Genomic DNA, 25,818 nt, shown 5'->3' on the forward strand with positions numbered 1-25,818 from the left:
AATAGGTGTAAAAACTTGAATTGTCGTGCACTTTGTGTATATTAGCTGGAGTCCATTTAAAAAAAATTTTTTCCTATTCCTTAGCCTTTGGAGGTGAAGTTGGCCAACCAAGAAAGTGATCTGGTGTCTCTTTTGAAACGGTTACCACTCGGCCCCTTAGAATTAGCTGTAATAAGAGATAAGGCTGAGAAAATCCGCTCTGGACAATTAAAGACACGAGGAGAGGCTCTCTTACCCCTTATGCTGGCCTCCTTTCTCTTTGATGCTCTAGTCATTGCTGGTGAGTTCTAGGAATTTTAATGCATTGTATATGAAATATCTTTAGGATGTACAGCAGTTAGTACAAGAAAAATTATTTACTTTCTGGCAAAGATATAGTAAACATTGTCACAATATTTTTTGTGTAAGTACATTTTTTATCCATTCTGTAATGCTTCTAGTACTTGCAACATGCTTCCTGAGTTTTGGTACAGATAGGCGTCGACTTATAACAGGTGCTACTGAAGACAATCTGCATTCTTGACAATAGCAATTGATGAAAATAGAAAAAAATAAAAATAAAAATTTGTGAAACATTGTGCAGTGGGCAGCACTTAACGAGTATCAGGAACAGCAGTACATGTAAAGCAGGCCACACAGTATCTGACATGTATATTCAGCATGGCATATGATCATACAGTTATAAATGTAATAATGTATGGCTAGGTTGGAAAGATTGACTAAGTTTGACATTTATCCAGTTAAAATGCATAATGTTTTGTAACATTATATGCTGAAATGGAAATTGGTTGAGATCAAACTGGAGATCAATAATAGTACTCTCCAGTACTACTGTGCGATATTCATCAGAAAAAGCAGAAATAAGGTTAAACTGATTTTATGTTGGGTGCAGTTACCACTGGCTTACCAATGTACCATTGGCCCCCTGGCCAAAACGATCTTTCATAACTTAGGATGATCGGAATGCTGGGGGGAGAGTAAAATGGCCTTTGCTGATGTATAGTCCTGTTCAAGTGCAGGATTGTCATCAGTTTATCATTTTCATTTCATTTCTCATTTTTCCATCTAGCCATACTTTCATTTCAGCGCTGAATGATCTTATAGGTCCCAGTGCTTGGGCTATGCCCTAAATTCCATAATCCATCCAACCAATGTACCATTGAAACATGAAATATATATAGATATAAATATTGGACAAGTTACAAAATATTGAGATGAACTGGAAAATTAAATCGTGAAATGGATTATACGTAATATTAACAGTGATATATTCTTATATGTACTTGAAATTTATAAGTATAATACCCAGTTAACCCTTAATGGATAGACCCCTTAGGGTGGTGGACGGACCCACTCATGGTGAGCATCAATATTATTCACCATCGATTTGAAGTAATCTGGCAGGGGAGAATTTCCATTACTGCTATAGCCCATAAATTCACTAATGGCAACTTTTAGACTAGCTCAGATCAAGTGGGTGGCTCATGAGAGACACAGTTGTGACCTTGACTTCAAGGGGACATGTTTCGTTTCTCTTCCTCCCATGACGTCTTTTTATTTATTTGCTAATAAATATCCCCAGGGGTTGCTGTTGGCTTTAGTTTTATCTTTTATGATAATATGTCAGTTGTAATTGCAATTATGCAAAGAAATATAAGAAAAGACATGTATTATCCAAAAAAGTTACTGTATTTTCGATTTCAATAAATTTACGTAAATATTTAACAACAAATACTATAGTACTCAGAATTTGTCACTGATCTTAGTAATTATACATTTTGATATTGTATGAGCAGCAATTATATTTTTATAAAATAAAATAAATTAATTTATTAGAAAAAACACATATGACTTGGTAAAGTTAACAATTGTCTCTTAAAAGATGTCTCACGTAAAGTTAACAATTGTCTCTTAAAAGATGTCCCACAAGGGGTTGTGAATAGTAATTTTCACATAAGTAACTTACCAAACTATTACATTAGCTGTACGCTTTCTTACCTGGCAGTCAAAAATTCAAATTCCTGGCGGCGGTAGCGCCATTGTTCGTGTAAGTGATACAGATCCCGCCCACTTTCGGGAATACCTGGTACTGCAGAGCTAAAGTCTTCAATTCGTTTTCTGCCGGCCACGGGTTAACACCAGTGGTTTGTGTTGCAGTCGACTTTCGTCGCCATTGTGGATTTTTTCTTTTTGGTGATGTACAATTTCTTGGTTGGCTATTTTGCTTCATCAGTTAGCTGCCTAGTTATTAACGACTTATTACGAAGATGTCTGATGCTAGTTCTTCTTCAGTTAGGTTTTGCAGCAGTGGTTGCAAAACTAGATTAGCTAAACTATGTTACGATCCGCACTCCAAATGTGTTAAATATAGGGGTCAGTGCTGTAGCAAGGAATTAACTTGTGATGAGTGCCGTAGTTTAGATGAACAAGGTTGGAAGACTTTTCAAGCTCATTTGGATAAGATGTACAAAGATAGGAAAAGGAAAGCAGCTCTTAGAGCGGGTAGTAAAACTAGAGTAGAGACAACTCCCGTGCCTTCAGAGGCAAACAAGCCGTCACTATTTTCTCCACTTTTATCGAATATTTCACCTATTGATAGTCCTCCAACTTCAGTTTTAATTACTCCAGACCAGGTATCCCATGTTTCCGATCCCAACACCATTTCCTTGTTAGAGTCCAAGAGGGACAAGAAATTTGAGTTCTTGGCAAAATCCGTTATGGATTTGGGTATGTCGTTTCGTGCATTTGCAGAGAAGTCAAGTGAAAAGGCCAGTGTAGGCCAAGTGTCAGTGTCGTGTCCGAGGAGGCGGCTGTCCATTCCCCCTGTTCTCCTAGACGAAGGTCGAAGGGAGACTGGGGGAGTTTGCCCACGGTCAGTCGCCGACTCCGTTGACTCGCGAGTGTCCAGAAAACGTCGCTGGAAAGGCGTAGATATAAGTGACGCGCAGTTGTCGTCTGACTCGGAAGTGCAGCCGCCTGTGTCGAGGCGAAAAGTGTGGTGTGATTTAGTGTTGCGTCCGTTGAAGAGACATGCCCAACGTTCGAGAGGGATGTCGCCGCCTGTTAAGAAATCCAAGGAGCACTGGAGTCCACAACCTTCCTGCAGTTTCGCACCTGACCAGTTTTTCCGGGAAGATCATCAGTCCTCTTCGGATAGCGTAACTTCAGACGGAGTCAGACGCTCACGTGCGTCACAGCGCTCGTGCGCTTGCAAGACTGCCTCGCCTCGTTGTGTATCGATAGGAGTTCATTCGCCTCGAGGAGTTTGGACTTGTTCTGTTCGCCTCATACTTCTCGAGCTGTTTCGACTCGTGTGTCTCATTCGCCTGGAGCTGCTTCGACTCGTTCGCCTCATATGTCTCGTGTTGTTTCGACTCCCAGTCGTTCGTTTTCGAAGAGCCGTACGACAGCCACGACTTCGTCTTCGCCTAAGGATGATGCGAAGGCCAAACCCTTGCTAGAGGATTCCGCTTTGGGTTCCTTTAAACATCAACTTCAAGAATTGATGGTCTTTTTAAAGAAGACAACGAGCCAGACGGAAGAGGAAGACGGGGTATCGGCCGTCCTGTCCGAAGAGGAAACTCAAGACCAGGATGCAAAGCCCTCTTCTGCTTATTCTAGTCTGTTAAGGTTTCTTTTACAGACTTATCCGGATTTTTTTTAACCTGCTTCGCCTTCTTCACCTCCGTCGATGTTTGTGAAGGATAGGAGATCAGCGCCTTCGGGGTTACTGAAACTAGTTCTTTCTCAGTCCTCGAAGAAAGCACTGAAGGAAGTAGAAGAGTGGCTTGCTAAGAAGAGGGAGTCAGGCAAGGCTTCGTTCGCTTTTCCTCCATCGAAGCTGCAGAATAAAACCTACAGGTTTTATGCGACAGGAGAAGTTCCCTCTTTGGGAGTTTCTGCCTCCTCCCAAGGAGACTTCTCCGGTCTTGTGGACTCAAACAGAAGAGCAGCGTTCTCGGCTGCCAAAGTGTTGTTCTTTTCACCAGAGTTGGATCACCTGGTGAAGAACTTATACAAGTTGATCGAAGTCTTCAGTTTTCTGGATTGGACTATTGCAGAGCTAGCCAGAAAAATTGAAGATTGCCAGTCTCTAGATGAGGATGTTTCTGCCGACTGGCTCAGTGTGTTGTCCTGTGCGGACAGGGCAGTGAGAGACGTTTCAAGGGAATTGGCCGCCCTATTCACTATGGGAGTATTAAAGAAGAGAGAACGGTGGTGCTCCTTCACATCTCGAGGAGTAACCACGAACCAAAAATCGGCTTTGTTGTTCTCCCTCCTGAGTAAATCTCACCTGTTTCCAGAAGAAACCATTAAACGTGCTGTCGGACCTCGAGAAAAAGTCCACCAATGATCTTCTCTTTCAGTCAGCGAGGAGACCTAAGGAACCTCCAGCAACAGGAGCCAAAGCTTCTCCTCTGCAAAAACATCCCTTTCGAGGAGGTAAATCGAGGTGGCAGCAGAGACCAAGAACAAATCTACGAACCACCTCCAAGTCTACTAAGAAACCTTCCTTTAAGACAGAGAAATGATCGGAAGGTCCTTCACACACCATGGGGGCAAGGCTCCACGACTACTGGGAGGAATGGAGTCGAAGAGGAGCAGAACAGTGGGTAATTCAGGTGCTTCGAGAGGGATGTGTGATCCCTTTTACGCAGGATCCACCACTACAATACACCTGTCTGTTTGACAGCATACTCGACAGGATCAACAAGAGTTTTGTCTTTAGCCAAAGAAGTAGAAGGGCTCATCAACAAAGAGGCCATAGAGGAAGTAATAGATACGAACTCCCCAGGATTTTACAACAGGCTCTTCATAGTCCCCAAGGCATCAGGGGGATGGAGACCTGTGTTGAACGTGAGCGCTCTGAACCTCTTCTTCCGGAAGATGAAATTCCGAATGGAAACCAGTCGATCGGTAATGTCAGCCATCCAATCGGGCGACTGGATGGTATCTCTCGACATGAAAGATACATACTTCCATGTCCCCATCCATCAGGACTCCAGGAAGTTCCTCAAGTATTTACTCGGATTCTCGCTCCTCTGGGAAAGTGGCTGCATTTGATGGGGATCAACACAGCTTTTTACTTAGACGACTGGCTCCTGAGAGCCAGATCCAGGCGTCAGTGTGTGAAGGACTTGGAGAAGACACTTACTTGGACACAACAAGTCGGTATCATAGTAAACACGGAGAAGTCCCAATTGATACCAACTCAGAGAATTCTCTATTTAGGGATGATACTAGACTCTCTAGCTTTTCGTGTTTTTCTCTCCCCGAAGAGGATAGAGTCCTGCCTGTCAACAGTCCAGCAATTTCTGGTTCGCCTGTCCTGCTCAGCGCTCGAATGGATGAGCCTACTCGGGACCCTGGCTTCAGTGGAGAGTTGTCAGGTTAGGACGCCTACACATAAGGCCGCTTCAGTTCTTCCTGAAAGCAAATTGGTCTCAGAAGACACAGTCGGACTCACTAGTTTTCCCCCTGACGGAAGAGATAAAGATGGATCTTTGTTGGTGGCTTTCGAGGGAAAGATTACAAGAAGGAATCTCCCTAGTCGTGTCGAACCCCGACCTGCAGTTCTTCTAGGAGACAAGAGAGTGTCAGGTCTGTGGACAGAACGAGAAAAGACCTTGCACATCAATGGGAAGGAATTGAAGGCCATCCTCTTAGGGCTACAAGCGTTCGACCATTTAGTCACCGGAAGAAACGTAGCGGTCTACTCGGACAACACCACAGCGTTGTCATATGTACGGAAGCAAGGAGGGACCCACTTGTTCTCTCTCAACAAGATAGCTGTAGATCTCCTCACCTGGACGAACGAGAAGAGGATCACCTTTTTTCCAAGATTCGTGCAAGGGAGAATGAACGTACTTGCAGACGAACTGAGTCGGGTAAATCAGGTGTTAACAACAGAATGTACTCTGAACGAGAGTGTGTGTCAGGACCTCTGGAAGCTTTGGGGAAGACCATCAATAGATCTGTTCGCCACATCGAGGAACAATTGCCTTCCCTTTTTTTGTTCTCCGATTCCAGAACCACTAGCGTGGAGAACAGATGCGATGCTGCTAGATTGGACAGGACTGAACGTTTACGCTTTTCCTCCCTTCGGGATGATGAGAGGTCTTAAACAAGCTTCAATCACACTAGAATGTGACAATGACCCTAGTGGCACCATTCTGGCCCAGGAAAGAGTAGTTCCCGGACCTTCTCAATCTGCTGGTGGATTTTCCCAGACTACTTCCACAAAATCCATCGCTTCTCAGACAACCCCATTTCAACTGATATCACCAAGGGTTGTCCGCTCTGGCCCTGACAGGATTCAGACTGTCAGGAACCTGGTCAGAGCAAAAAGGGTTTTCGCGAAGGGCGTCAGAGGCTATTACTAGCTGCAGAAGCAGCTCTTCTGCCTAGCTCTACCAGTCCAAGTGGAGAGTTTTTAGGTCATGGTGCAGACGACATAGCATCTCTTCTTCTGAGACATCTATAACAGAAATTGCAGAATTTTTTTTATTTCTGAGGGACACCAAGAAGTTGGCCACTTCAACTATTAAAGGATATAGGGCCATGCTTTCATCGGTTTTCAAGCTTAGAGGCCTCGACATTTCATCAAATCAGGACATCAGTGACCTGACCAGATCCTTTAGTTCCTCCAAGATTTACAAGCCTGTAAAAGTGGAATGGAACTTGGATATAGTTTTAAGGTGGCTCAATGGCCCCCAATTCAAACCATTGAATTCTGCAACCTTGAGAGACGTAACTAGGAAGACACTATTCCTAGTCGCCTTAGCCACAGCGGGAAGAGTAAATGAGTTGCAGGCGATGAGTAAGGAAGTGGGCTTCGCCCAGGGCAATGCAGTTTGCTCTTATGCAACAGATTTTCTCGCTAAAAATGAGGATCCTTCGAATCCTTGGCCCCGTTCTTTCAAGATAAAGAACCTAACGGACTTAGTGGGTTGGAAGATGAGGAACGTGCATTGTGTCCGGTCAGAGCCATCAGACACTACCTGACTAGGACAGAAATCGTGAGAGGAGAGGAGAGCCGACTCTGGTGCTCGGTGAAAGACCCGTCTCGGCCTCTTTCAAAGAATGCAATGTCCTTTTTCCTGAGGAGTTTGATCCAAGAAGCGCATGCCCAAACTCAGGAACATGCTCTTAGGGTGCTGAAAGTGAAGACGCATGAGATTCGTGCAGTAGCTATGTCATTGGCTTTCAGACAGAATATGTCTCTATCCTCCATTATGCAAACTACGTTCTGGAGGTCGAAATCGGTGTTTGCATCTCATTATTTGAAGGAGGTAGAAACTACTTACAAAAACTGCTTTAGATTGGGACTGTTGTCAGTAGGGGGAATGGCGCTGAGAGAGGAAGCATAGGGGGACTCGGTTTTTTCCCTCTACTATCTCCTCGCCTTGAATTTGAGGTCTTTCAAGTTTGTGGAAAGCCTGGGGGTACATGTACCTGAAGTACCCACCAGTCCTTATATCTGGTTAAGGGTACCATGTGGTTTTTAGTGTAGGTGATGGTTTTTTGTATGGTTTTTTTATCTGGTCTTTTCGCCCAGGGCAAGGGCAAATCATTGTTGTTTTTTGTCAATCATCGGTGAACTTCCATGATTGCAAAAATCCCACCATTAGTAGGGACAACCCTGGCCTTTACTCCCACGTCTCCTACATGTGATGAGAGCGCCGACCAGAGGCAGTATCTACCTGTAGCTGCTCTCCCACAAGGTAAGGTACTGCAGACATTATATATAATGTGAGCACATGACTTATTTTTATTCAGAAAGCTGTCCATATACCCACCTTCCGGGTAATGTGGAGTCAGCTAATGTAATTGTTTGGTAAGTCACTTATGAGAAAATGATATTTTAATGATAAAATAAGGTTTCACATATACTTACCAAACAATCACATAATCAGAGCCCTCCCTCCTCCCCACAGATGGACGTTGCGGCTCAATGAATTGAAGTCTTTAGCTCAGCAGTACCAGGTATTCCCGAAAGTGGGCGGGGTCTGTATCACCTACACGAACAATGGCGCTACCGCCGCCAGTAATTTAAATTTTCGACTGCCAGGTAAGAAAGCGTACAGCTAATGTAATTGTTTGGTAAGTATATGTGAAACCTTATTTTATCATTAAAATATCATTTTCAACTTGTAAAATGTAGGGAAAATTTTTCTTAATTTTTTTTCTTACAGCTTGTGCATTTGCATATCATCCTCTTTCCATTGATGTGTTTTTTCTTAAATTGGCCACCCCTCAAAGTTTACCTGGCCTGGAAACTGCATATTGATTTTTTAGCCTGGCTCTTATGGTTAAAACTAAAAACTATAAACTACATGGTACATATATGTCTGCATAGGGCAGAATGCCACATGTACGCTAGATGTAAACACAGGTCAAGTTACATACACAAGGTTTATGTGATGTTACAGTGCGAAATGAGAAATCAATGGTTACAATAAAATATTTTTGATGCAATTATTAAAAACAATATACTAGTACTGTAGTCTACAGTACACTATGAATGACACAATACTCACCCAGTATAATTCATGCCAAGGGAACACTACAATGTAAATAGACAATTTTAAATATGTAACTGACCTGGCAGTTATATACATAGCTATATTTTCTGACGTCATGACGTCAGAGAATATAGCTATGTATATAACTGCCAGGTAAGTATATTTAAAAATTTATTTTATAATAAAAATGTCATATTTACTAAATTATAAGTAAAACAAATGAGTGTAATCATTATATTGTAAAGAATGATAAGAAAATTACTGTATAAAAATTTACTAATGGTGATAAAACCATGATAGGCTGTAGGTAAAAGGAGTTAGGCTATGGGGTAGCTTATATATATACCTGAAGACTGAATTGCAAACTGATTTATGCCAAAATTTAACTCCCAACATGCATGCAGGAACCAACCCCGTTGTAGCTCGACGCCTACCTGTATTTTGGAATAAAGACTATTTTCTCCTGTTGATTATTTAATGGGTATGAATATGAAATTTAATTAAAAAATATTTTAACAAAAGGTTGAATATTCTGTTATTCTTAATATCAATGTAAATTATTCTTCCCAGGAAATAGTAGAAGCTCTATAGGAGGCCAGAATTATCGTCAGCCACAGGATGAGGCTCTTGGTTTTGATGCATCTGTTGCAGCTATTGGTATGAAAGCTAATGTTTCAGAGGCTGATCATCCTCTTCTTTGTGAAGCTACTAGAAGACAGGTGAGCAGAAGATGGGATTTGTTTTGGTTGCATGATGGCAAGTAATATCAGACAGAAAACATTGGTTCCAGTAGATATTTGATATTGTGTGGTTGGTGAGTGGCTATTCTTTATACTCAGATTTTTTCAAATTTACAATTATCTTTACAGAGAGGGGAACTGGCATTGACCCTCCTCACCCACTACAAGGATGATCAAGACCGATTGGCACGTATTATGGACAAGCTTTTAGATAAAGAAGTGCATCAGATGTACAAAGCTCCATCCTTGCCAACATATTATGTCAACAATGCTCCTAGTCAGGTAAGGCTGGATCATCTTTATTTAAGTGCTGTCACTATTGTTAAGATTTTAGCCAAAATATTTTATAAGTTGAGGAAACTTAGTAAGAGTTGGCTTGCAAATTGGCATTTTATGATTGGTCTTCTCTTAAATGTGGTAAGGAAGTACTAACTGATGTGTTCACAGGGATGCCCAAGGCATTGTGGGAGCTCCTACATAACTCGTGATGAAGCACAGATACCAATAGTTCCTTGATTACACAGGTTTTCTTTTATTAATTTTACCAGATTTCCAGCTGGCACTAGAAGATTATCCTAATGTTAAGACCTCAGGTTTCTTAGCCATGAAAAATTCAAATTGATTAAAAAAATTTGTCATTTCAGGTACCAAAGGTTTTCTTCAAGATAATTAACAGATATTTTCATACAATCAACTTACCTGTCAGATATATACATAGCTAAGACTCCGTCGTCCCCGACAGAAATTCAAATTTCGCGCCACTCGCTACAGGTAGGTCAGGTGATCTACCGGCCTGCCCTGGGCAGCAGGACTAGGAACCATCCCCGTTTTCTATCATATTTTCTCTGTCGCCGGTGGTATCAACATTGTTGCTATTACCTCCTGACTTAGATTCTTATTTCATCCTTTGATCATCGTTTCTCGGCTTTTTGGTGACTTATCTGGATCGTGTTTTTGGCATTCGCTACTGTGGACTGTTTTTGGAATTGCTTTTTGGATTTTTCTCAGTATGTCTGATTCAAATGTGAGTGTGAGAATGTGTGTGAATGTAGGCTGCAGGGTGAGGATACCGAAAGCTTCGGTTGATCCTCACACTGTATGCCGTAAATGTAGGGGGTTTCAGTGTTCTGCTAATAATACTTGTAATGAATGCGAGGGATTAAATGCAGAAGAGTGGAAGACTTTAACTTCTTATTTGAAGAAGTTAGAGAGGGATAGGGTTAGACGTCTGAAAGGTGTGAGTTCAAGGCCTATTGAGCCTTTTACTGATAATTCTAATCCTACTGATTTAGATTCTCCCTATGTTTCTCATTCACAAAGTTACTTTCGGAATCGGCCTCGGAAATCGCCGATCTGAAAGCTACGATTCGAGACATGAAGTCCAAAATGGCGGACTTACAAGGTAAGGCTAGTGAAAGTGAGCATTACAGTGAAGTGAGTTCCCCCAGTGTTGTGGAGGGGGCGTTTGATCGTCCCTGCGACGCTCCCAGGCCTAGACCTCTTCCAAGCTCCCATGCCCAGAGGAGAAGGAAAGTCGAAAGCCTTAAGGAGGTCGTGGGGAATCCCCAACGGTCAGACGTCCCTTCAGCTAGCTCTGTTTCGTGGCAGGCTGCTCAAGGGCGCTCTAGAAAAAGCGTCCTTCGTGAGTGTTTCTCATCCTCTCCCTCTCCCTCACCTAAACGAGGGTGGAAGGAGTCGAATTTATCGAGGCCTCTGAAGCGTCATATGAAAGAGCCCGAAATTGACTCGAGCCCAGAGCGTTTCTCAGATGACGCTCCCTCTTCTATTAAGAAGGCGAAGGTGGCGTCAGCGTCACCCGACGAGTACGCAGAAGTACCCTTTCCTACTTCTCCCCCGATTGATGACGAAAGGCGTCATGCAGTTGACGTGGGAGAAGCTTCTAGGAGAATTATTATGGCAGTTCAAGAGCAACTGGCCTCTCTAGTGGGAGTTTTAGCGCCTCGTAGGAAGGACGTTGCGCTTCCAATCAAGAAGTCTCGTCCTCTCTCCCCTGCTAAGCGAGAAGCGTCATGCAGACGTGAAGCTTCTAAACATCTTACAGAAGCTTCGGGTTCGAGAGCGAGAGCGGTTGCTTACGAAAGTTTCGTAACGCCAGAGAGACGTGAGACGTCATTTAGACATGAAGCGTCTTTGAAAGCTGTTGGTAGACGTGAAGCTCCAACCAATATTTTGGCGCCAAGTAGGACGCCTTTTGAGAGCGGAGCGTCTTCCAGGCGCGAGGCGTCATCCGGACGTCAGCAGCCAAGTAAGCAGGAGGCGTCAGCCAGGACACTTGGCGGACGAGAAGCGTCATCCAAGCGGGAAGCGTCTTCTATTTATCGAGAGAAGCCTGAGCTTTTGGCGCCTTCCAAGGCTATTAAAGCGGGGAAGAGGAAAGAATATCATTCCCTTAGCCCCTCTCCTATTAGGAGTTTGTCTCCTCCAGAGGAGGAACGTACAGAGGTGGGAGCGGAGACTCATTTAGATCCCGAGTTGGAAGGAAACTCGGATGAAGAATATCAAGGAAGAGAAGGACTGTCGAACTATAAAGTTTTGACTGCCTTGCTTCTAGAGGAGTATGGAGACGAATTGACTCCTGCCGCTCCTCCTTCTCCGCGCTCTCTGTTTTCGAGTGCTAAGACGAAGAAGTCTTCGTCTTTTCTCAAAATGAAGCCCACCATTTCAATGAAGAGGGCTGTACAATCCTTAGACTCGTGGATGAAGTCTAAGAAGGACTTAGTAAGAACGGTCTTCTGCATGCCTCCAGCGAGACTAGCTGGTAAAAGAGGCATTTGGTATCAGACGGGAGAGAATATGGGTATTGCTCTCCCGTCTACGTCAGAAGCAGACTTTTCGACCTTAGTTGACGCTTCACGTCGACAAGGTCTCAACTCGGCACGGATTACGTGGGGCATTTCTGAACTGGACCATCTCCTCAAGGGACTCTTTCATGTATTGGAAGTTTTCAACTTCTTAGATTGGTCCCTTGGGGTGATGTCCAAGAAAGCCCATGATTCGGAAGGAATCGAATCGGAAGCCCTTTTGTGCATATTGTCTTGTATAGACAAAGCGGTACAGGATGGCTCTTTTGAAATCTCCTCTTTGTTTGGAGCAGGTCTTCTAAAGAAGAGGACGGTATATGGTGCCTTTTTAACCAAGGCAGTCTCCCACGCTCAGAGGGCAGCGCTGCTGTATTCGCCTTTGTCTGACTTTTTGTTCCCTTCTCAGTTGGTGAAGGACATTGCTCATTCATTAACTGAGAAGGCGACTCAGGATCTTCTAACGCAGTCAGCAAGGAAGAAGAAGCCTGCCTCTACATCGGACAAGAAAGGACCGAGTACATCGGTTCAGCCCTTTCGAGGTGGTCAGACCTCCAGACCTCCCGCAAGAAGGAAGGCTCCGGAGAAGAGAGGTAGGTCTGCCTTTCGTCCCTTTAAAAAGGGAAAATGAAGCTTCTCTCCTCCAAGCACCAGTAGGTGCCAGGCTCCTGGGATTTGTGGAGGCCTGGACACTTATAAACACAGACGCGTCATCGTTGGCTATAATAAGGAAGGGATATCGTATCCCTTTCCTGAACACTCCTCCCCTAACGTCAATACCAAGGGAACTAACAGCCAAGTACAAGGATCCTGTGCTGAGGGATACTCTTCGATCGATGGTGGAACAAATGTGGGACAAGAGAGCGATAGAACTAGTACTAGATCAAAACTCCCCGGGGTTTTACAATCGCCTTTTTCTGGTTGCGAAAGCCTCGGGAGGCTGGAGACCAGTACTGGACGTCAGCTCTCTGAACAAATTTGTTCAGAAGGAGAAGTTCTCCATGGAGACTTCTGCTTCAGTCCTGGCGTCATTACGACAAGGAGATTGGATGGTGTCTCTAGATCTCCAGGACGCCTACTTTCACGTCCCGATCCACCCTTCATCGAAGAAGTACCTCCGTTTCATGACGGGGGGAAGGATCTTTCAGTTCAGAGCCTTGTGTTTCGGCCTGTCCACAGCTCCTCAGGTCTTCACAAACCTGATGAAGAATGTGGCGAGGTTTCTTCACCTCAAAGGAGTAAACATCTCTCTGTATCTGGACGACTGGCTCATCAGGGCCAGATTAGAGAGACAGTGCTTGGAGGACCTGAAGTTAACTTTAGATCTGGCAGATAATAAAGATCTCCACGATCTCATACGGTCATTTGAGACTTCAAAGTCGAAGGAACCGGTCCCTCCGAACTGGAACCTAGACGTGGTCCTCAAGTTTCTTTCTTCTGAAAGATTCGAACCTCCTCATCTGGCTTCCTTTCGAGACATCACCAGAAAATGCCTATTCCTATTATCTTTAGCTACGGCAAAGAGAGTAAGTGAATTACATGCTCTGCAAGATAAAGTAGGTTTCAAGGGAGACTCAGCTATTTGCTCGTTTAAGACGCTGTTTTTAGCTAAGAATGAGAATCCCTCGAATCCTTGGCCTAAGTCATTTGAAGTCAAAGGCATATCGAGTCTCGTAGGAAGAGAAGCAGAAAGATCTCTATGCCCTGTAAGAGCTCTAAAGTTTTACATTCAGAGAAAGCATCAGATGGGAGGCTCTAGACAAGGTCTTTGGTGCGCGGTAAAAGACCCCACAAGACTGATGTCCAAGAATGCGCTGGCATTCTTTGTGAGGAACGTCATTACAGACGCGCATAAGGTCTGTTCTGACGAACAGTTACGACTGTTGAAAGTTAAAGCTCATGAAGTGAGAGCAGTAGCGACGTCTCTCTCATTTCATAAGAATATGTCGCTTAAAAACATCATAGATACGACATTTTGGAGATGCAACTCAGTATTTGCATCTCATTGCTTGAAAGACGTTCGTGTGACATATGAGAAGTGTTTTTCTCTAGGTCCGTTCGTATCAGCGGATACGATTCTGGGTACGGGAGCCGACACCAATCCTTAAAAGTATATACTTTTCTTCTTTTTAGATATGGTCTGGAATCTCTTCGAACAATGGAGGACTTGGTTTAGCACGGGCGGCCGTCTATGTTGTTCAGTAAGAGAATCTTATCATATCTAATTAGATGAGTATAATTTTTTTTTAGAAATTATGTATGTGTGCGTAATGGTTTTGAGTTACGGTTGTTGTGACGAGTTCGGGGATAACTCGGAACAATCCTTAGTTCTAACTAATGGTTTAGGATCAGGTGGTCGGGATTGGTTGTGTGCTCCTTCATAAGGTGTATTGTCATATAAGTGGATCAGCACCCATTGACAAAGTCCTTTCAGGCTCTGCCGAGTAAGCGGAGAAGACCCCATCGGCCGACCCACAAGAACTCTTGGCCATAGATCATATATCTCGCTAAAGTTTCTTGAGGTGATGCAGACTACTGGGCAAACACCCACGAAGTCTACCACCTATCAGGTAGGAACCAAGGTTTTATTTATACCTACAACATATGTTGTTTACCTGTCTATTCCATATAGTAGCTGTCTCTTACCCTCCACCGAAAGGTGCCAATCAGCTATGTATATATCTGACAGGTAAGTTGATTGTATGAAAATGATATTGTTATGTTACAATAAAGTTTCATACATACTTACCTGGCAGATATATACAATTAAAGGCCCACCCAGCCTCCCCGCAGGAGACAGGTGGAAGAGAGAAAATATGATAGAAAACGGGGATGGTTCCTAGTCCTGCCGCCCAGGGCAGGCCGGTAGATCACCTGACCTACCTGTAGCGAGTGGCGCGAAATTTGAATTTCTGTCGGGGACGACGGAGTCTTAGCTATGTATATATCTGCCAGGTAAGTATGTATGAAACTTTATTGTAACATAACAATATCATTTTTCTAATATCATTTAGTTACTTTCTTTTTTTTGTAAAGCTAGGAATGTTAGTAAAAATTGTCGTGCAAATTGATATTTTTTCCTACAGAAATATTTTTGATAAAAAGCCAGCTAGGGATGTTAATAAAAATTGTTGTGCAAATTGAGATTTTCTCTTACGGAAATACATTTGATAAAAAGCCAGCTAACTTGTGGTTAATGGGAGTGAATTGAAGGATAATGCCCTTCATTCATCTGGTGTCTAGTTTAAATGTCTGGCTATGTTGTAGCTAGGTTGAATTATTGAAACTTAATTTCTTCTGTACATGTTTGCTCATGCTTGTATATTTTTCACTCAAAAGAATAGAGAAAAAACAAGTGCAGATTGTGTTGGATTCCATGAGAGAGGGCAACTTCATGATTTTGGAGGATGTGAAAAGTGCAAACTTCCAAGTATCCACTTGTCAGTCCTCCAATAATTGAATTCATAGAAGGGGTCTCTCTCAGGCTGGACCATCTGTTCAATGTATCATGTACTCATAACATATCTTCATTGGGAAATGTTCCTCTCAGTCTCTGCCAGCCATGGGCCATGTGTTTAGACTGAGGGGTGTAGATCTGTTTTTCGGTCAAGTTATCTATGCTCATGAGGAGCTTTGCTTACCCAAGTGGGATGTAATTTTCATTCTCCTCAGAGTGACCCAATTGCCTTACAAGCCTTTGATGGAATCCTCGGACCGGCAGCTCATGCTCAAGACTTGTCTTTCTGTTAACCGTAGCCTTGATGAAGCTATATATATATGCAGTGGTCCCCCCGTATTCGCGTTCTCCGGATTCGCGAACTCACACATTCGCGGATTTTTCTTTGGAACCTATCCAGAAATTATTCGCGGATGGACTCGCCCATTTGCGGAATTTTCCGACGAAAATAATCACTAATTAGTGTATTTTGATGTTTATTTTCATGACTAAATACATTTTTATGATACAAAATGATTTTTACTAATTTTAAATCATATTAATTTGATTAATACTGTACTATTAGTAAGTTTAATAAGTTGAATATGATATCACATAATAAAAATAATAATTCTCTCTCTCTCTCTCTCTCTCTCTCTCTCTCTCTCTCTCTCTCTCTCTCTCTCTCTCTCTCTCGCTTCTCCGCTCTCCCTCCCGGTTCTCCTCTTCTCTCTTCCCGTTCCTCTCTCTCCCCTTCCCCTCTCTACTACAAAGATGTATGTTTTTTGTATGATAAATAAATGATTTACTATTTTCAATATTAATATTAATTTATACAGCAATAATATCAATTCATTAAAGAAAATACCATAGAGAATTAGTAAGATTTTAGCTTATAAATTTAAAAAATTATGGAAGAATGAAGGAAATCCCAGTCTTCGTTCTCTAACTCCAGGTACTAAAACTGTCATACGTATCAAGTTAAGTGACCGGAGGGGGAAATAGCTGTTGCTTGCCACAAGTGCTCGTGCCCCCCATTCTCTCTGAAAATCTCTCTCTCTCTCTCTCTCTCTCTCTCTCTCTCTCTCTCTCTTATTTACTGAGACTCAAGATTTTTTTTATAGTACTTGTACTATATGTTTTTAATACTTTCAAATAATAATATTAATAATAATAATAATAATGTTTTGTTAAAGATGATGGCAGCATCAGTGGAATTGATTTTATATATGGTCTTTTCAATTCTTCTTATTATTCTCTTCTCATCAGGGCTGATATTTGCTAATAGCTGGCCGATGTTCATATCTTGGTGAAAGAAATGTTTTCTAAAAATAATAATTTATTAATATGATAACAAAAGTGGTTAACAAATCTTAGTCTAAGGGCGTAACGGAATTCCAACGTTTCCAACCGTATCATCGGTTCATTTTTCAAGGAAAGGTGAGCTTGAACTGATTGGAATGGGGTCGTTCGGGGGTATTTATTGTGTCCCAGGTGCTCTGTCTGATGGGCGCTGCGTTTTCATTGGCTGAACAGAGGATTAAGTCCCTGAGTCAAGCCGTCTTGCAGAGGTGGAAGCTCGCACTGCTCTTCTCGTGCGGACGCTGGAGACTGGGAGCGTAGTATTGGGAAGGTCATTGCCGATAGACGGGGCCACCTGATTGGCCCGTTCGATCGGCTCTATGGTGCTGGCGGGCGGCGCCCTATGTGCCACCGTCGGGAGGAGTGAAGTCTCTTGGGTGGTGTTGAGGCTGGGTCTCTCCTTCCCGAAGGGCTCGCTCGTCCTCTTTGTATTTCTTATGAAATACTCCCTTGTAAAAGAGAGTGACGTCTTCAAGGGCGGCGGGACGAGACTCCTGCTGATACCATTTATCGATGTTTCTTCGAATGCATTTAGTGATGTCCCAGTTGGAATACCCGTTGTTAATTAAAACTTGGGCAACACGTTCTAATTCAGTGTGCGTGTCCTTCCACGAAGAGCAGTGTGAGAGAGCTCTCCTGATGAAGGCGCTGATCGCAGTGCGCTTGTATCTCTCTGGACACTCGCTCTCGCCGTTCAGGCACATGCCCAGGTTCGTGGGTTTCGTATACACCTGTGTTACGAAGCGCTCCTCTTGTTGCCTGACGAGGACGTCAAGGAAGGGGAGGCGACGGTCACGGCAATGTTCGATGGTGAAGTTGAGTCTGCTGTGGTCGTGGAAGGCTTGTCGCAGGCGCTCTATTTCTTCCACCGTGCTGTCGCTGATGAAAGTGTCGTCAATATACCGGACGTACATAGACGGCTTCTCGATGTTGGCGAATACCCTACGTTCCACAGCACCCATGTAGAAGTTTGCGAAAAGTACTCCGAGGGGAGAACCCACCGTCTTTCTGTGTGTACATATGTCCTCTGTGGGTGGAGAAAGGGGCCTTTTTTGTACACACAGAAAGACGGTGTAGCTCTCTCACACTGCTCTTCGTGGAAGGACACGCACACTGAATTAGAACGTGTTGCCCAAGTTTTAATTAACAACGGGTATTCCAACCGGGACATCACTAAATGCATTCGCAGAAACATCGATAAATGGTATCAGCAGGAGCCTCGTCCCGCCGCCCTTAAAGACGTCACTCTCTTTTACAAGGGAGTATTTCATAAGAAATACAAAGAGGACGAGCGAGCCCTTCGGGAAGGAGAGACCCAGCCTCAACACCACCCAAGAGACTTCACTCCTCCCGACGGTGGCACATAGGGCGCCGCCCGCCAGCACCATAGAGCCGATCGAACGGGCCAATCAGGTGGCCCCGTCTATCGGCAATGACCTTCCCAATACTACGCTCCCAGTCTCCAGCGTCCGCACGAGAAGAGCAGTGCGAGCTTCCACCTCTGCAAGACGGCTTGACTCAGGGACTTAATCCTCTGTTCAGCCAATGAAAACGCAGCGCCCATCAGACAGAGCACCTGGGACACAATAAATACCCCCGAACGACCCCATTCCAATCAGTTCAAGCTCACCTTTCCTTGAAAATGAACCGATGATACGGTTGGAAACGTTGGAATTCCGTTACGCCCTTAGACTAAGATTTGTTAACCACTTTTGTTATCATATCAATAAATTATTATTTTTAGAAAACATTTCTTTCACCGAGATATGAACATCGGCCAGCTATTAGCAAATATCAGCCCTGATGAGAAGAGAATAATAAGAAGAATTGAAAAGACCATATATAAAATCAATTCCACTGATGCTGCCATCATCTTTAACAAAACATGTTTGAGAGAGGGTCTCCTACCTTCAAATAATAATAATGATAATAACTGTAATTACAAATTCATATTATGTGATAGTATTTTAAAGAAATACTGTACTAATCTATCCATATCACTTTTAATTAAGGCTAACTCTCTTTCTCTCTCTCTCTCTCTCTGTCTCTCTCTCTCTTTTGCCACACAAAATAATAATGTGTCATAGTGGTAACTCCCTTCCTCTCTTTCGCTGGAAGTGTTATATAAGTATTTTTTGAGAGAACAGAGAGATAAACACTTACTCTCTCTCTCTCTCTCTCTCTCTCTCTCTCTCTCTCTCTCTCTCTCTCTCTCTCTCTCTCTCTCTCTCTTACCGAGATGAAAGAACTTTTATGGTACCAGTATGTAAAATGTTTATTGATAATTTCAGTTATTTAATAATAATAATAATAATAATAAAACGGTAATTACAAAATTCATAATGGTAGTATTTTAAAGAGATGAAAATTACCTTTCCATTTCACTTGTAAGGATAACTCCTCTTTCTTACTGAGATGAGAGAATTTTTATGGTAAATGCATGTGTTTATTTTATTTTCAAATAATAATAATAATAATAGAAGTAGTAATAATACAATAACTAATTTCAAATGAAAATTCTTCCCTTCATCTTTTTCTGTATCAATTTCCCTACCTCATAACTCCAGTGACGTCGGCGCTGGGAAACGGGGGGGTCGCTGGGAAAAGTAACAATGCCATACAATGGTCGACGAATTTAATGGTTTTAGGTAATTCTCTCTCTCTCTCTCTCTCTCTCTCTCTCTCTCTCTCTCTCTCTCGCTCTCTCGTCTCTCTCTCTCTCGCCCCTCATTTCTCGTTACTGGAGATGAGATCCTTTTTCATGGACAGTATTTAATAAGTTTATCATTAATATTTTCCAATAATACTATAACTCTTAGTACAAAATTCATATCTGAGTATTTTAAAGACAATAATCATTCCATTTCTCTCTCTTAAATACTCTAAGGACAATCTCTCTCTCTCTCTCTCTCTCTCTCTCTCTCTCTCTCTCTCTCTCTCTCTCTCTCTCTCTCTCTCTCTCTCTCTGTGCTATTGGCTGTTTATATATTTCTAATGATAAAATGTTTAAGATGACTTTAAAATTATATTAATAATACCAATTCAATTGTATATTTGATGTAGGATAATACTTTAAGTAGACATTTGGCATTTGTGATTTCAGATACAATTGCTTCCTTTGTAAAAAGAAAATGGATGTCTCAAATAGTAACAGTATGAAAGAAAACATGCATAACTGAATACTTATGGGGGGACTGAATTATTTTCACATACGTAACTAAGTCGTGCAGTACGTACATAGTATGTATTTATGTATAACCATAAAATGTAGGATTTACTTTTAAAACAGTATTAATAATATTTCAAAGATTAATATGAACCATAATAGGATATTTTATGTATATTTGATGAAGGATGGTCTTTTTAGGGATACTTTGGTGTTTGCATGTTCAGGATAGGAGTTTATGAGCATTTTTAGAGGGGGGTTCCAAACATTCGCGGATTCTAACTATTCGCGGGGGGGGTCTGGTACGCATCCCCCGCAAATACGGGGGGACCACTGTATTAGGGAATTACACAGCTTATCCTGTCAAGCCTGATGCTCAGACAGCTAGGGTTTTTGCCCATTCTTGTTTGTTTTTAAGTTTGTGGCAAAAACTCGACCTTTTGGTCTCCAATGACAGATACAAGAGTTTCTCAATCCTATCCCTTTGGAACTCATACATGATAAGTAATACCCAAAGCAACTTAGTAGAGAAGATGTGATGTGCCAGGTGTTAAGTATGCACATAGACAAGTAATGAAATGTTAAAACTAAACAAAGTACTAAGTCTGGGAACATTAGAGACCAGAGATTTTGGGTCATTTGATTGAGGGGCCTGTGATGAAACATGTAAAACATTGTGATTTATTTTTGTACTAATTATTAGTATATTTATTTTAGTATGCTGATGTTGAATATGAACAAAGACAAAACAAACTTGAAATTTTTTCCAAACAGCCAGCTACCAGTAGTAGTATAGAGACTGCTGAAACTGTTGGGGCCATGAGAGTAGCAGATTCTCCAGCAGCTAGTGGATGTGTAGCAGCTGTTATGCCATCAACATCCTTGGCAGGGATATCTCTGAGTGTGCAACCAACTCCTTCATCTGGTAGCCAAGCTACATCTCCATTGCAGCCACAACAGTCTTCAATACAGTCCCTCCAGAGACAGAATCTTACAGGTGGGTAGTGTTTGGTAACTTGTAATAGTAGTAGTAGCATATGGGCTTGTAATTTTCTTTTTATGATCTGATTAAAAGGAAAATGGAATGATCAGTTTATTCAATACAATGACAGGGTAAATGCTTTCAAGAGATTCTGGTATTTTGTGAAAAAAAAAAAAAATATACCAAATAGTTAGCTAGCGTTTGTTCTCTGCCCTCTTTTCTTTGAAATGCACAAGGTAAAACAAAAGGATTATAATTGTAGCAACTTGTAGATTATAATTTTTTTTTTTTAATAAGAGGAAGAAACTGTATTATCTGATTTTTTTTTTATGAAGTAGTGAAGTATGAATGAAATATAAGTACGGAATTTTGTTCTTGCAAAAATGGTTATGAAAAGGACTGCTAAAAGTTAATGAAGCTTATATGTTGGGACATTAAATTAATTATTATCATTATTATAATTATTGTAAAATAAATATATTATATTTATTATTACTTATTGTTATTACTATTATTATTATTGTTGTTAAAAGTTATTGCATGGCACATGTTGCATCAAAGTAGTATTGGAGCCCCTCTTAAATGTACACTCATTAGCATCATTATTATTGCCAGGAAAATCATTTAGTTTTACAGTACAAGAATTAAAAGACTTCCTCTACTGGGAAGTGTGACAATTTAGGACCTCAAAAGAATGTGGGTTTTGATGCCAATTGAATAGCATTAGTTTTTTGGGCATTAAAAGTACAGTCTGACCTCTTAAAACTGGCATTGATGGGACCAGGCCACTGCCGGACCACAGATAATCCTGGGTGACAGAAATCACCCCCCAAAAAACCCTTTTGTAAACAGTCTTGCCAACTCATTCCACATATATATTGCTGTATTATCAAAATTTGAACAAAGACAGTGAGTAATCACTCATTTGGTAGGTTTATTTCCTTACGGAAATTCTGGCTTGCTCCATAAGGATCTCCTTTCAATGGTTTTGGCACTTCAAACTTTTCTGGTTTTGTTTTCAACAAAAATTTAAAAATCTATTGCTTTTGTTTCTTAAACCTTCACATATGTGAGAGAGAAATGATTGGGCCTGGTTAGGTGGTTACACTGACAGATATTGATATATATAAGTCAAATAATACAGTTGTATTAAGAAGAATGGTAATTGTAATAAAATTGTTGTTTGGCCCTGGTTAGATTATTACTCAGACAGATATCTATTTACAAAAGTCGATCAAATATTACAGTTGTAGTATTAAGATTAATGATACTTTTTATAAAACCTATTTTTATTTAAGTAACTTACCTGGTAAATTACATAGAAACTAGTTTCACTCGCCTGGCAGCTAAATTTTGAAATTCACGAGTCGCACAAGTTTTTTGTTTTGGGTAGCTAACAATGACCCTACCCACTTTTGGGTAAAGAGAGGAACAACTTGGCAAAGATCAGTTTGCTTCTGCTGGCTAATAACTCTACCAGTTGTTGGCTGCTGCTTTGTTTCGAAATTCTTGACTTTTCTGATTGATTATCATCGCAATTGGTGAAGCATTTTCATTTGTTAGCCTATTCGGCACTATTTAGTTAGCTTTAGGTTCTCTCTAGAGACCTGGTTATTGATTTTGATTATTTTAACCTAATTTAACTACTTGCTTTGACAACGTCCGACTCGGGTTCATCTTCCTTTAGGTATTGCATTAATGGTTGCAATAAATGCCTAACTAGGGAATCTTATGAGTAGCACACAATGTGCACAGATCGCGGTGGACAAATTTTGCTCATTTGACTAAAGATGTTCAGTCTGTAATGACTTCAGATAATAGGAAGTGGAAAACCTAAGAATCTTATTTGACGATATTGGCTAGAGATAGGAAAAGAAAGGCAATTACTAAGGTGGGAGACTAGTAAATCAGTAGGTAGCCGGGAATCTTCCGATGTAAAATCTAATTCTAATGTTCCTATTATTTCATTGGCCCCTGTTCCCAGTTGTATAACAGTTCCACCTTCTCCTGTATGTGGCTCCCACTGTCGAGGGCCAGTCTCTGCCCAGGTGTTCAGTGCCACACCCCCTTGTGCTAGCTCACTTGGCACTTTCCACACCTCATCCGGTGCCAGTTGTTGGTAGTTTGGCACCAGCTGTTGGACACCGGCTCCACCATCTCCTTGTCCATCTTTGTCAACACAAGGGGATCCTTTGCTAGCCCCAATTTGCTGCCACTTGAAGGATTGGCTGGGCTTCCTTAAGAGGAAGACGTCTGTTGCCAGGAGTGGGGATCACATTTTGTTGTCCATCTCTTCTGATGATGAAGATCCAGACCATGACAATGCTCCTGCCTCTTCATATTCTAGCCCTCTGAGTTTTCTTGTCGCGAACTTTACAGATTTGTGTACCAGCTCTTCCCAATTTGCCTGCTTTCACTTTCCTCATTAGGAAACTTCCTTCTGATCCATACCCTCCCAAGTTAGTGCTCTCCTCTTCCTAGAAGAGATCCCTGTTTGAGGTAGAGGGTTGGCAGTCAAGAGGGATCAAGGCAAAGCTTCTTTTGTGTATCCTCCATCTAAGCTGCTGAAGAAGAGGCATCACTTTTATTCCACCAGGGAGGCTCCTTCATTGGGAGGGTCTGCCTCCTCCCAGAGGTACTTCTGTGGCTGTGTTTACACAGCTTGTCTTCAGTCAAGTTTTTCTTCTCTTTGCCTGAACTGGATCATGTCGTGAGGAATATTGGTAGTGTGGAAAATATTCAGTGTCCTAGACTGGACAGTTGGTGTGTTAGCCAAGAAGATTGAGGACTGCCCACTGCCCAGCACTTGCAAAGGACCACTCTTCGGACTGGCTAGGTATTCTTTCATGCGCCTATAAGGCGGTTAGACAGTTTTGATGAGTTAGCCTAGCGTTTTGCCAAGGGGATTCCCAAAAAGGGAGAGCTTGGGTGTTCTTTTGATACTAAAGGGGTGACAGTTACTCAGAAGTCGGACCTCTTGTATTCATCCCTTGATGTCTCATTTGTTCCTGCAAGACACTGTGAGGGAGGTTCTATCTGCTGTTCAGAAAAAATCGACCCACGACTTGATAGTTAAGTCGACAAAGTGTCCACAGACGACTTCTGCTACTCCTGCCAAGGTTTTTTCACCTTGGCAACAGCCCTTTAGAGGAGGAAAGTCACGTCCTCAAGAGAGACCCAGTTCTAGCCTTCGGCCCTCTTCCAAGTCCTTGAAGAATTCATCCACCAAAAATTCCTCCAAGTGAGTGTCAGTTGCAGGGGTGTAGAACCTTTAGTTGTTTAGGTTCTTCAAAGAGGCTACTCCATTCCTTTCAAGATAAGAACCACCTTTTCAAGTCTCCCATCAACTTGGCAACTTTGCAAGATCAGAGGTTTTCTTTGGCAATTTTGCAAGATCAGAGAGGTTTTCTAGCCTGTAGTGGAAGAAGTACTCTTAAATAATTAAAACACTCTTAAAGTTATGAAAATTCTTAAGAGAATTTTACGAAGCCTCTTACGCGCTATGAGTACTCATATCTCAGGCCGAGATTTAAGAGTGTAGGTGGGGTCTCCTAAGTACTTAGGAGTTTCTCATAGCGGTAGTCACAGACTGTAAACATGGTAGACGAACAAGAACACCGCGTTCGCTGCCCGAGGAATTTTCGTCCAAGACTGGATATATTCGATGTGTATGACGACAGTGAGTTTAAAAAAAGATAAAGAGTTGATCAAAGTGGCCTCATGTATGTGACTGACTTGATCAGAGAGGCGATTGCCAACCAAATTAATGGATTAATTAATTTGATGACATATATTGGCGCAGGATTAGACACGAAGGGTCAAGAATGGAATGAAAATGAAAATCCTTAGAGCTTTTTTTGGTTAGTAGCGAGAGAGGAGCACTATGCCTATAGTACCAGTGCTTTACCTCTTTCATGTCTCATATAATTGTGTATATATATATATATATATGTGTGTGTGTGTGTGTGAGGTTTATCTTCCTTTTTCAAGAAGATAGATATACTATGAGGTTATAGTCCACAGGGGAACAGAAAAGCAGAAATTCCTTGTAGCTGTTTACAGTACATTCAAAATAAAATATAAGAAACAGAAAAATAAAAATAAGCAGTTAGATAAACATTGGTCATTGACATACAGGAAAATCAGTGGCTTGTAATAACCTATTTATTTTAAAAGATTTACAACCAGTTCGAAGGTTTCAAAACCCAAAAATATGTGTTAAAACAATTCATTTAACAATTAAAATATGTTCTTAGCGAAAGGACAACATTGCTTAGTTTGCACCCAGTACTCGGGAACAATTCCACAAAAATGGCGTCATTACATGATTGAATATGGACATTAATAGCATTGGTACTATATATTTCTCCTGATACTATATTTGTGCTGAATTTGTTTCGCACCTCAAGTTCCTTTTTCGACTGCTTACATGAACATGGGATCTGATATTATAAATGCCTTCATCATATTAAGGACTATTTCTTATAAGATTGTTGCCTATTGTGTTTCTGGGAGAAAAAATATCAAAGCCAAACCCAGCACTTCCAAAGGATGTACAATGTTTTCAAAGGGTTTTTATTTATCTTTTATTAGAGAAAGTATGCAATATTTTACAGTTAAAATAGAATTACATTCAGAATTTTATCTGATGAGAGTATTTTTGTCTTTCTTGTAACAATACATAACCAGCTTAGATTCTAGACATCTTTTTTTATATTTTAATTATATTACATACAGTAGTACCTCGAGATACGAAATTAATCCGTTCCGTGGCGCCCTTCGTATCAT

The 25,818-nt window shown here is 41.6% G+C and overlaps 1 protein-coding gene across 7 annotated transcripts in view; it reads left to right on the forward strand.

The window, feature by feature from the left end:
• The window catches only part of LOC135222513 (zinc finger SWIM domain-containing protein 8 homolog), a 334,079-nt gene that overhangs the window by 180,977 nt on the left and 127,284 nt on the right, over positions 1–25,818 (forward strand). For all 7 annotated transcript variants that reach the window (XM_064260601.1, XM_064260624.1, XM_064260617.1 and 4 more), the window contains exons 10-13: positions 85–280; positions 9,096–9,244; positions 9,395–9,547; positions 20,823–21,045. In XM_064260601.1, the coding sequence (XP_064116671.1) occupies positions 85–280; positions 9,096–9,244; positions 9,395–9,547; positions 20,823–21,045 (721 nt within the window). The remainder of the gene's footprint in view (positions 1–84; positions 281–9,095; positions 9,245–9,394; positions 9,548–20,822; positions 21,046–25,818) is intronic.

Source organism: Macrobrachium nipponense, chromosome 20 (assembly GCF_015104395.2).
Source record: "Macrobrachium nipponense isolate FS-2020 chromosome 20, ASM1510439v2, whole genome shotgun sequence".
NCBI classification, from domain to species: domain Eukaryota; kingdom Metazoa; phylum Arthropoda; class Malacostraca; order Decapoda; family Palaemonidae; genus Macrobrachium; species Macrobrachium nipponense.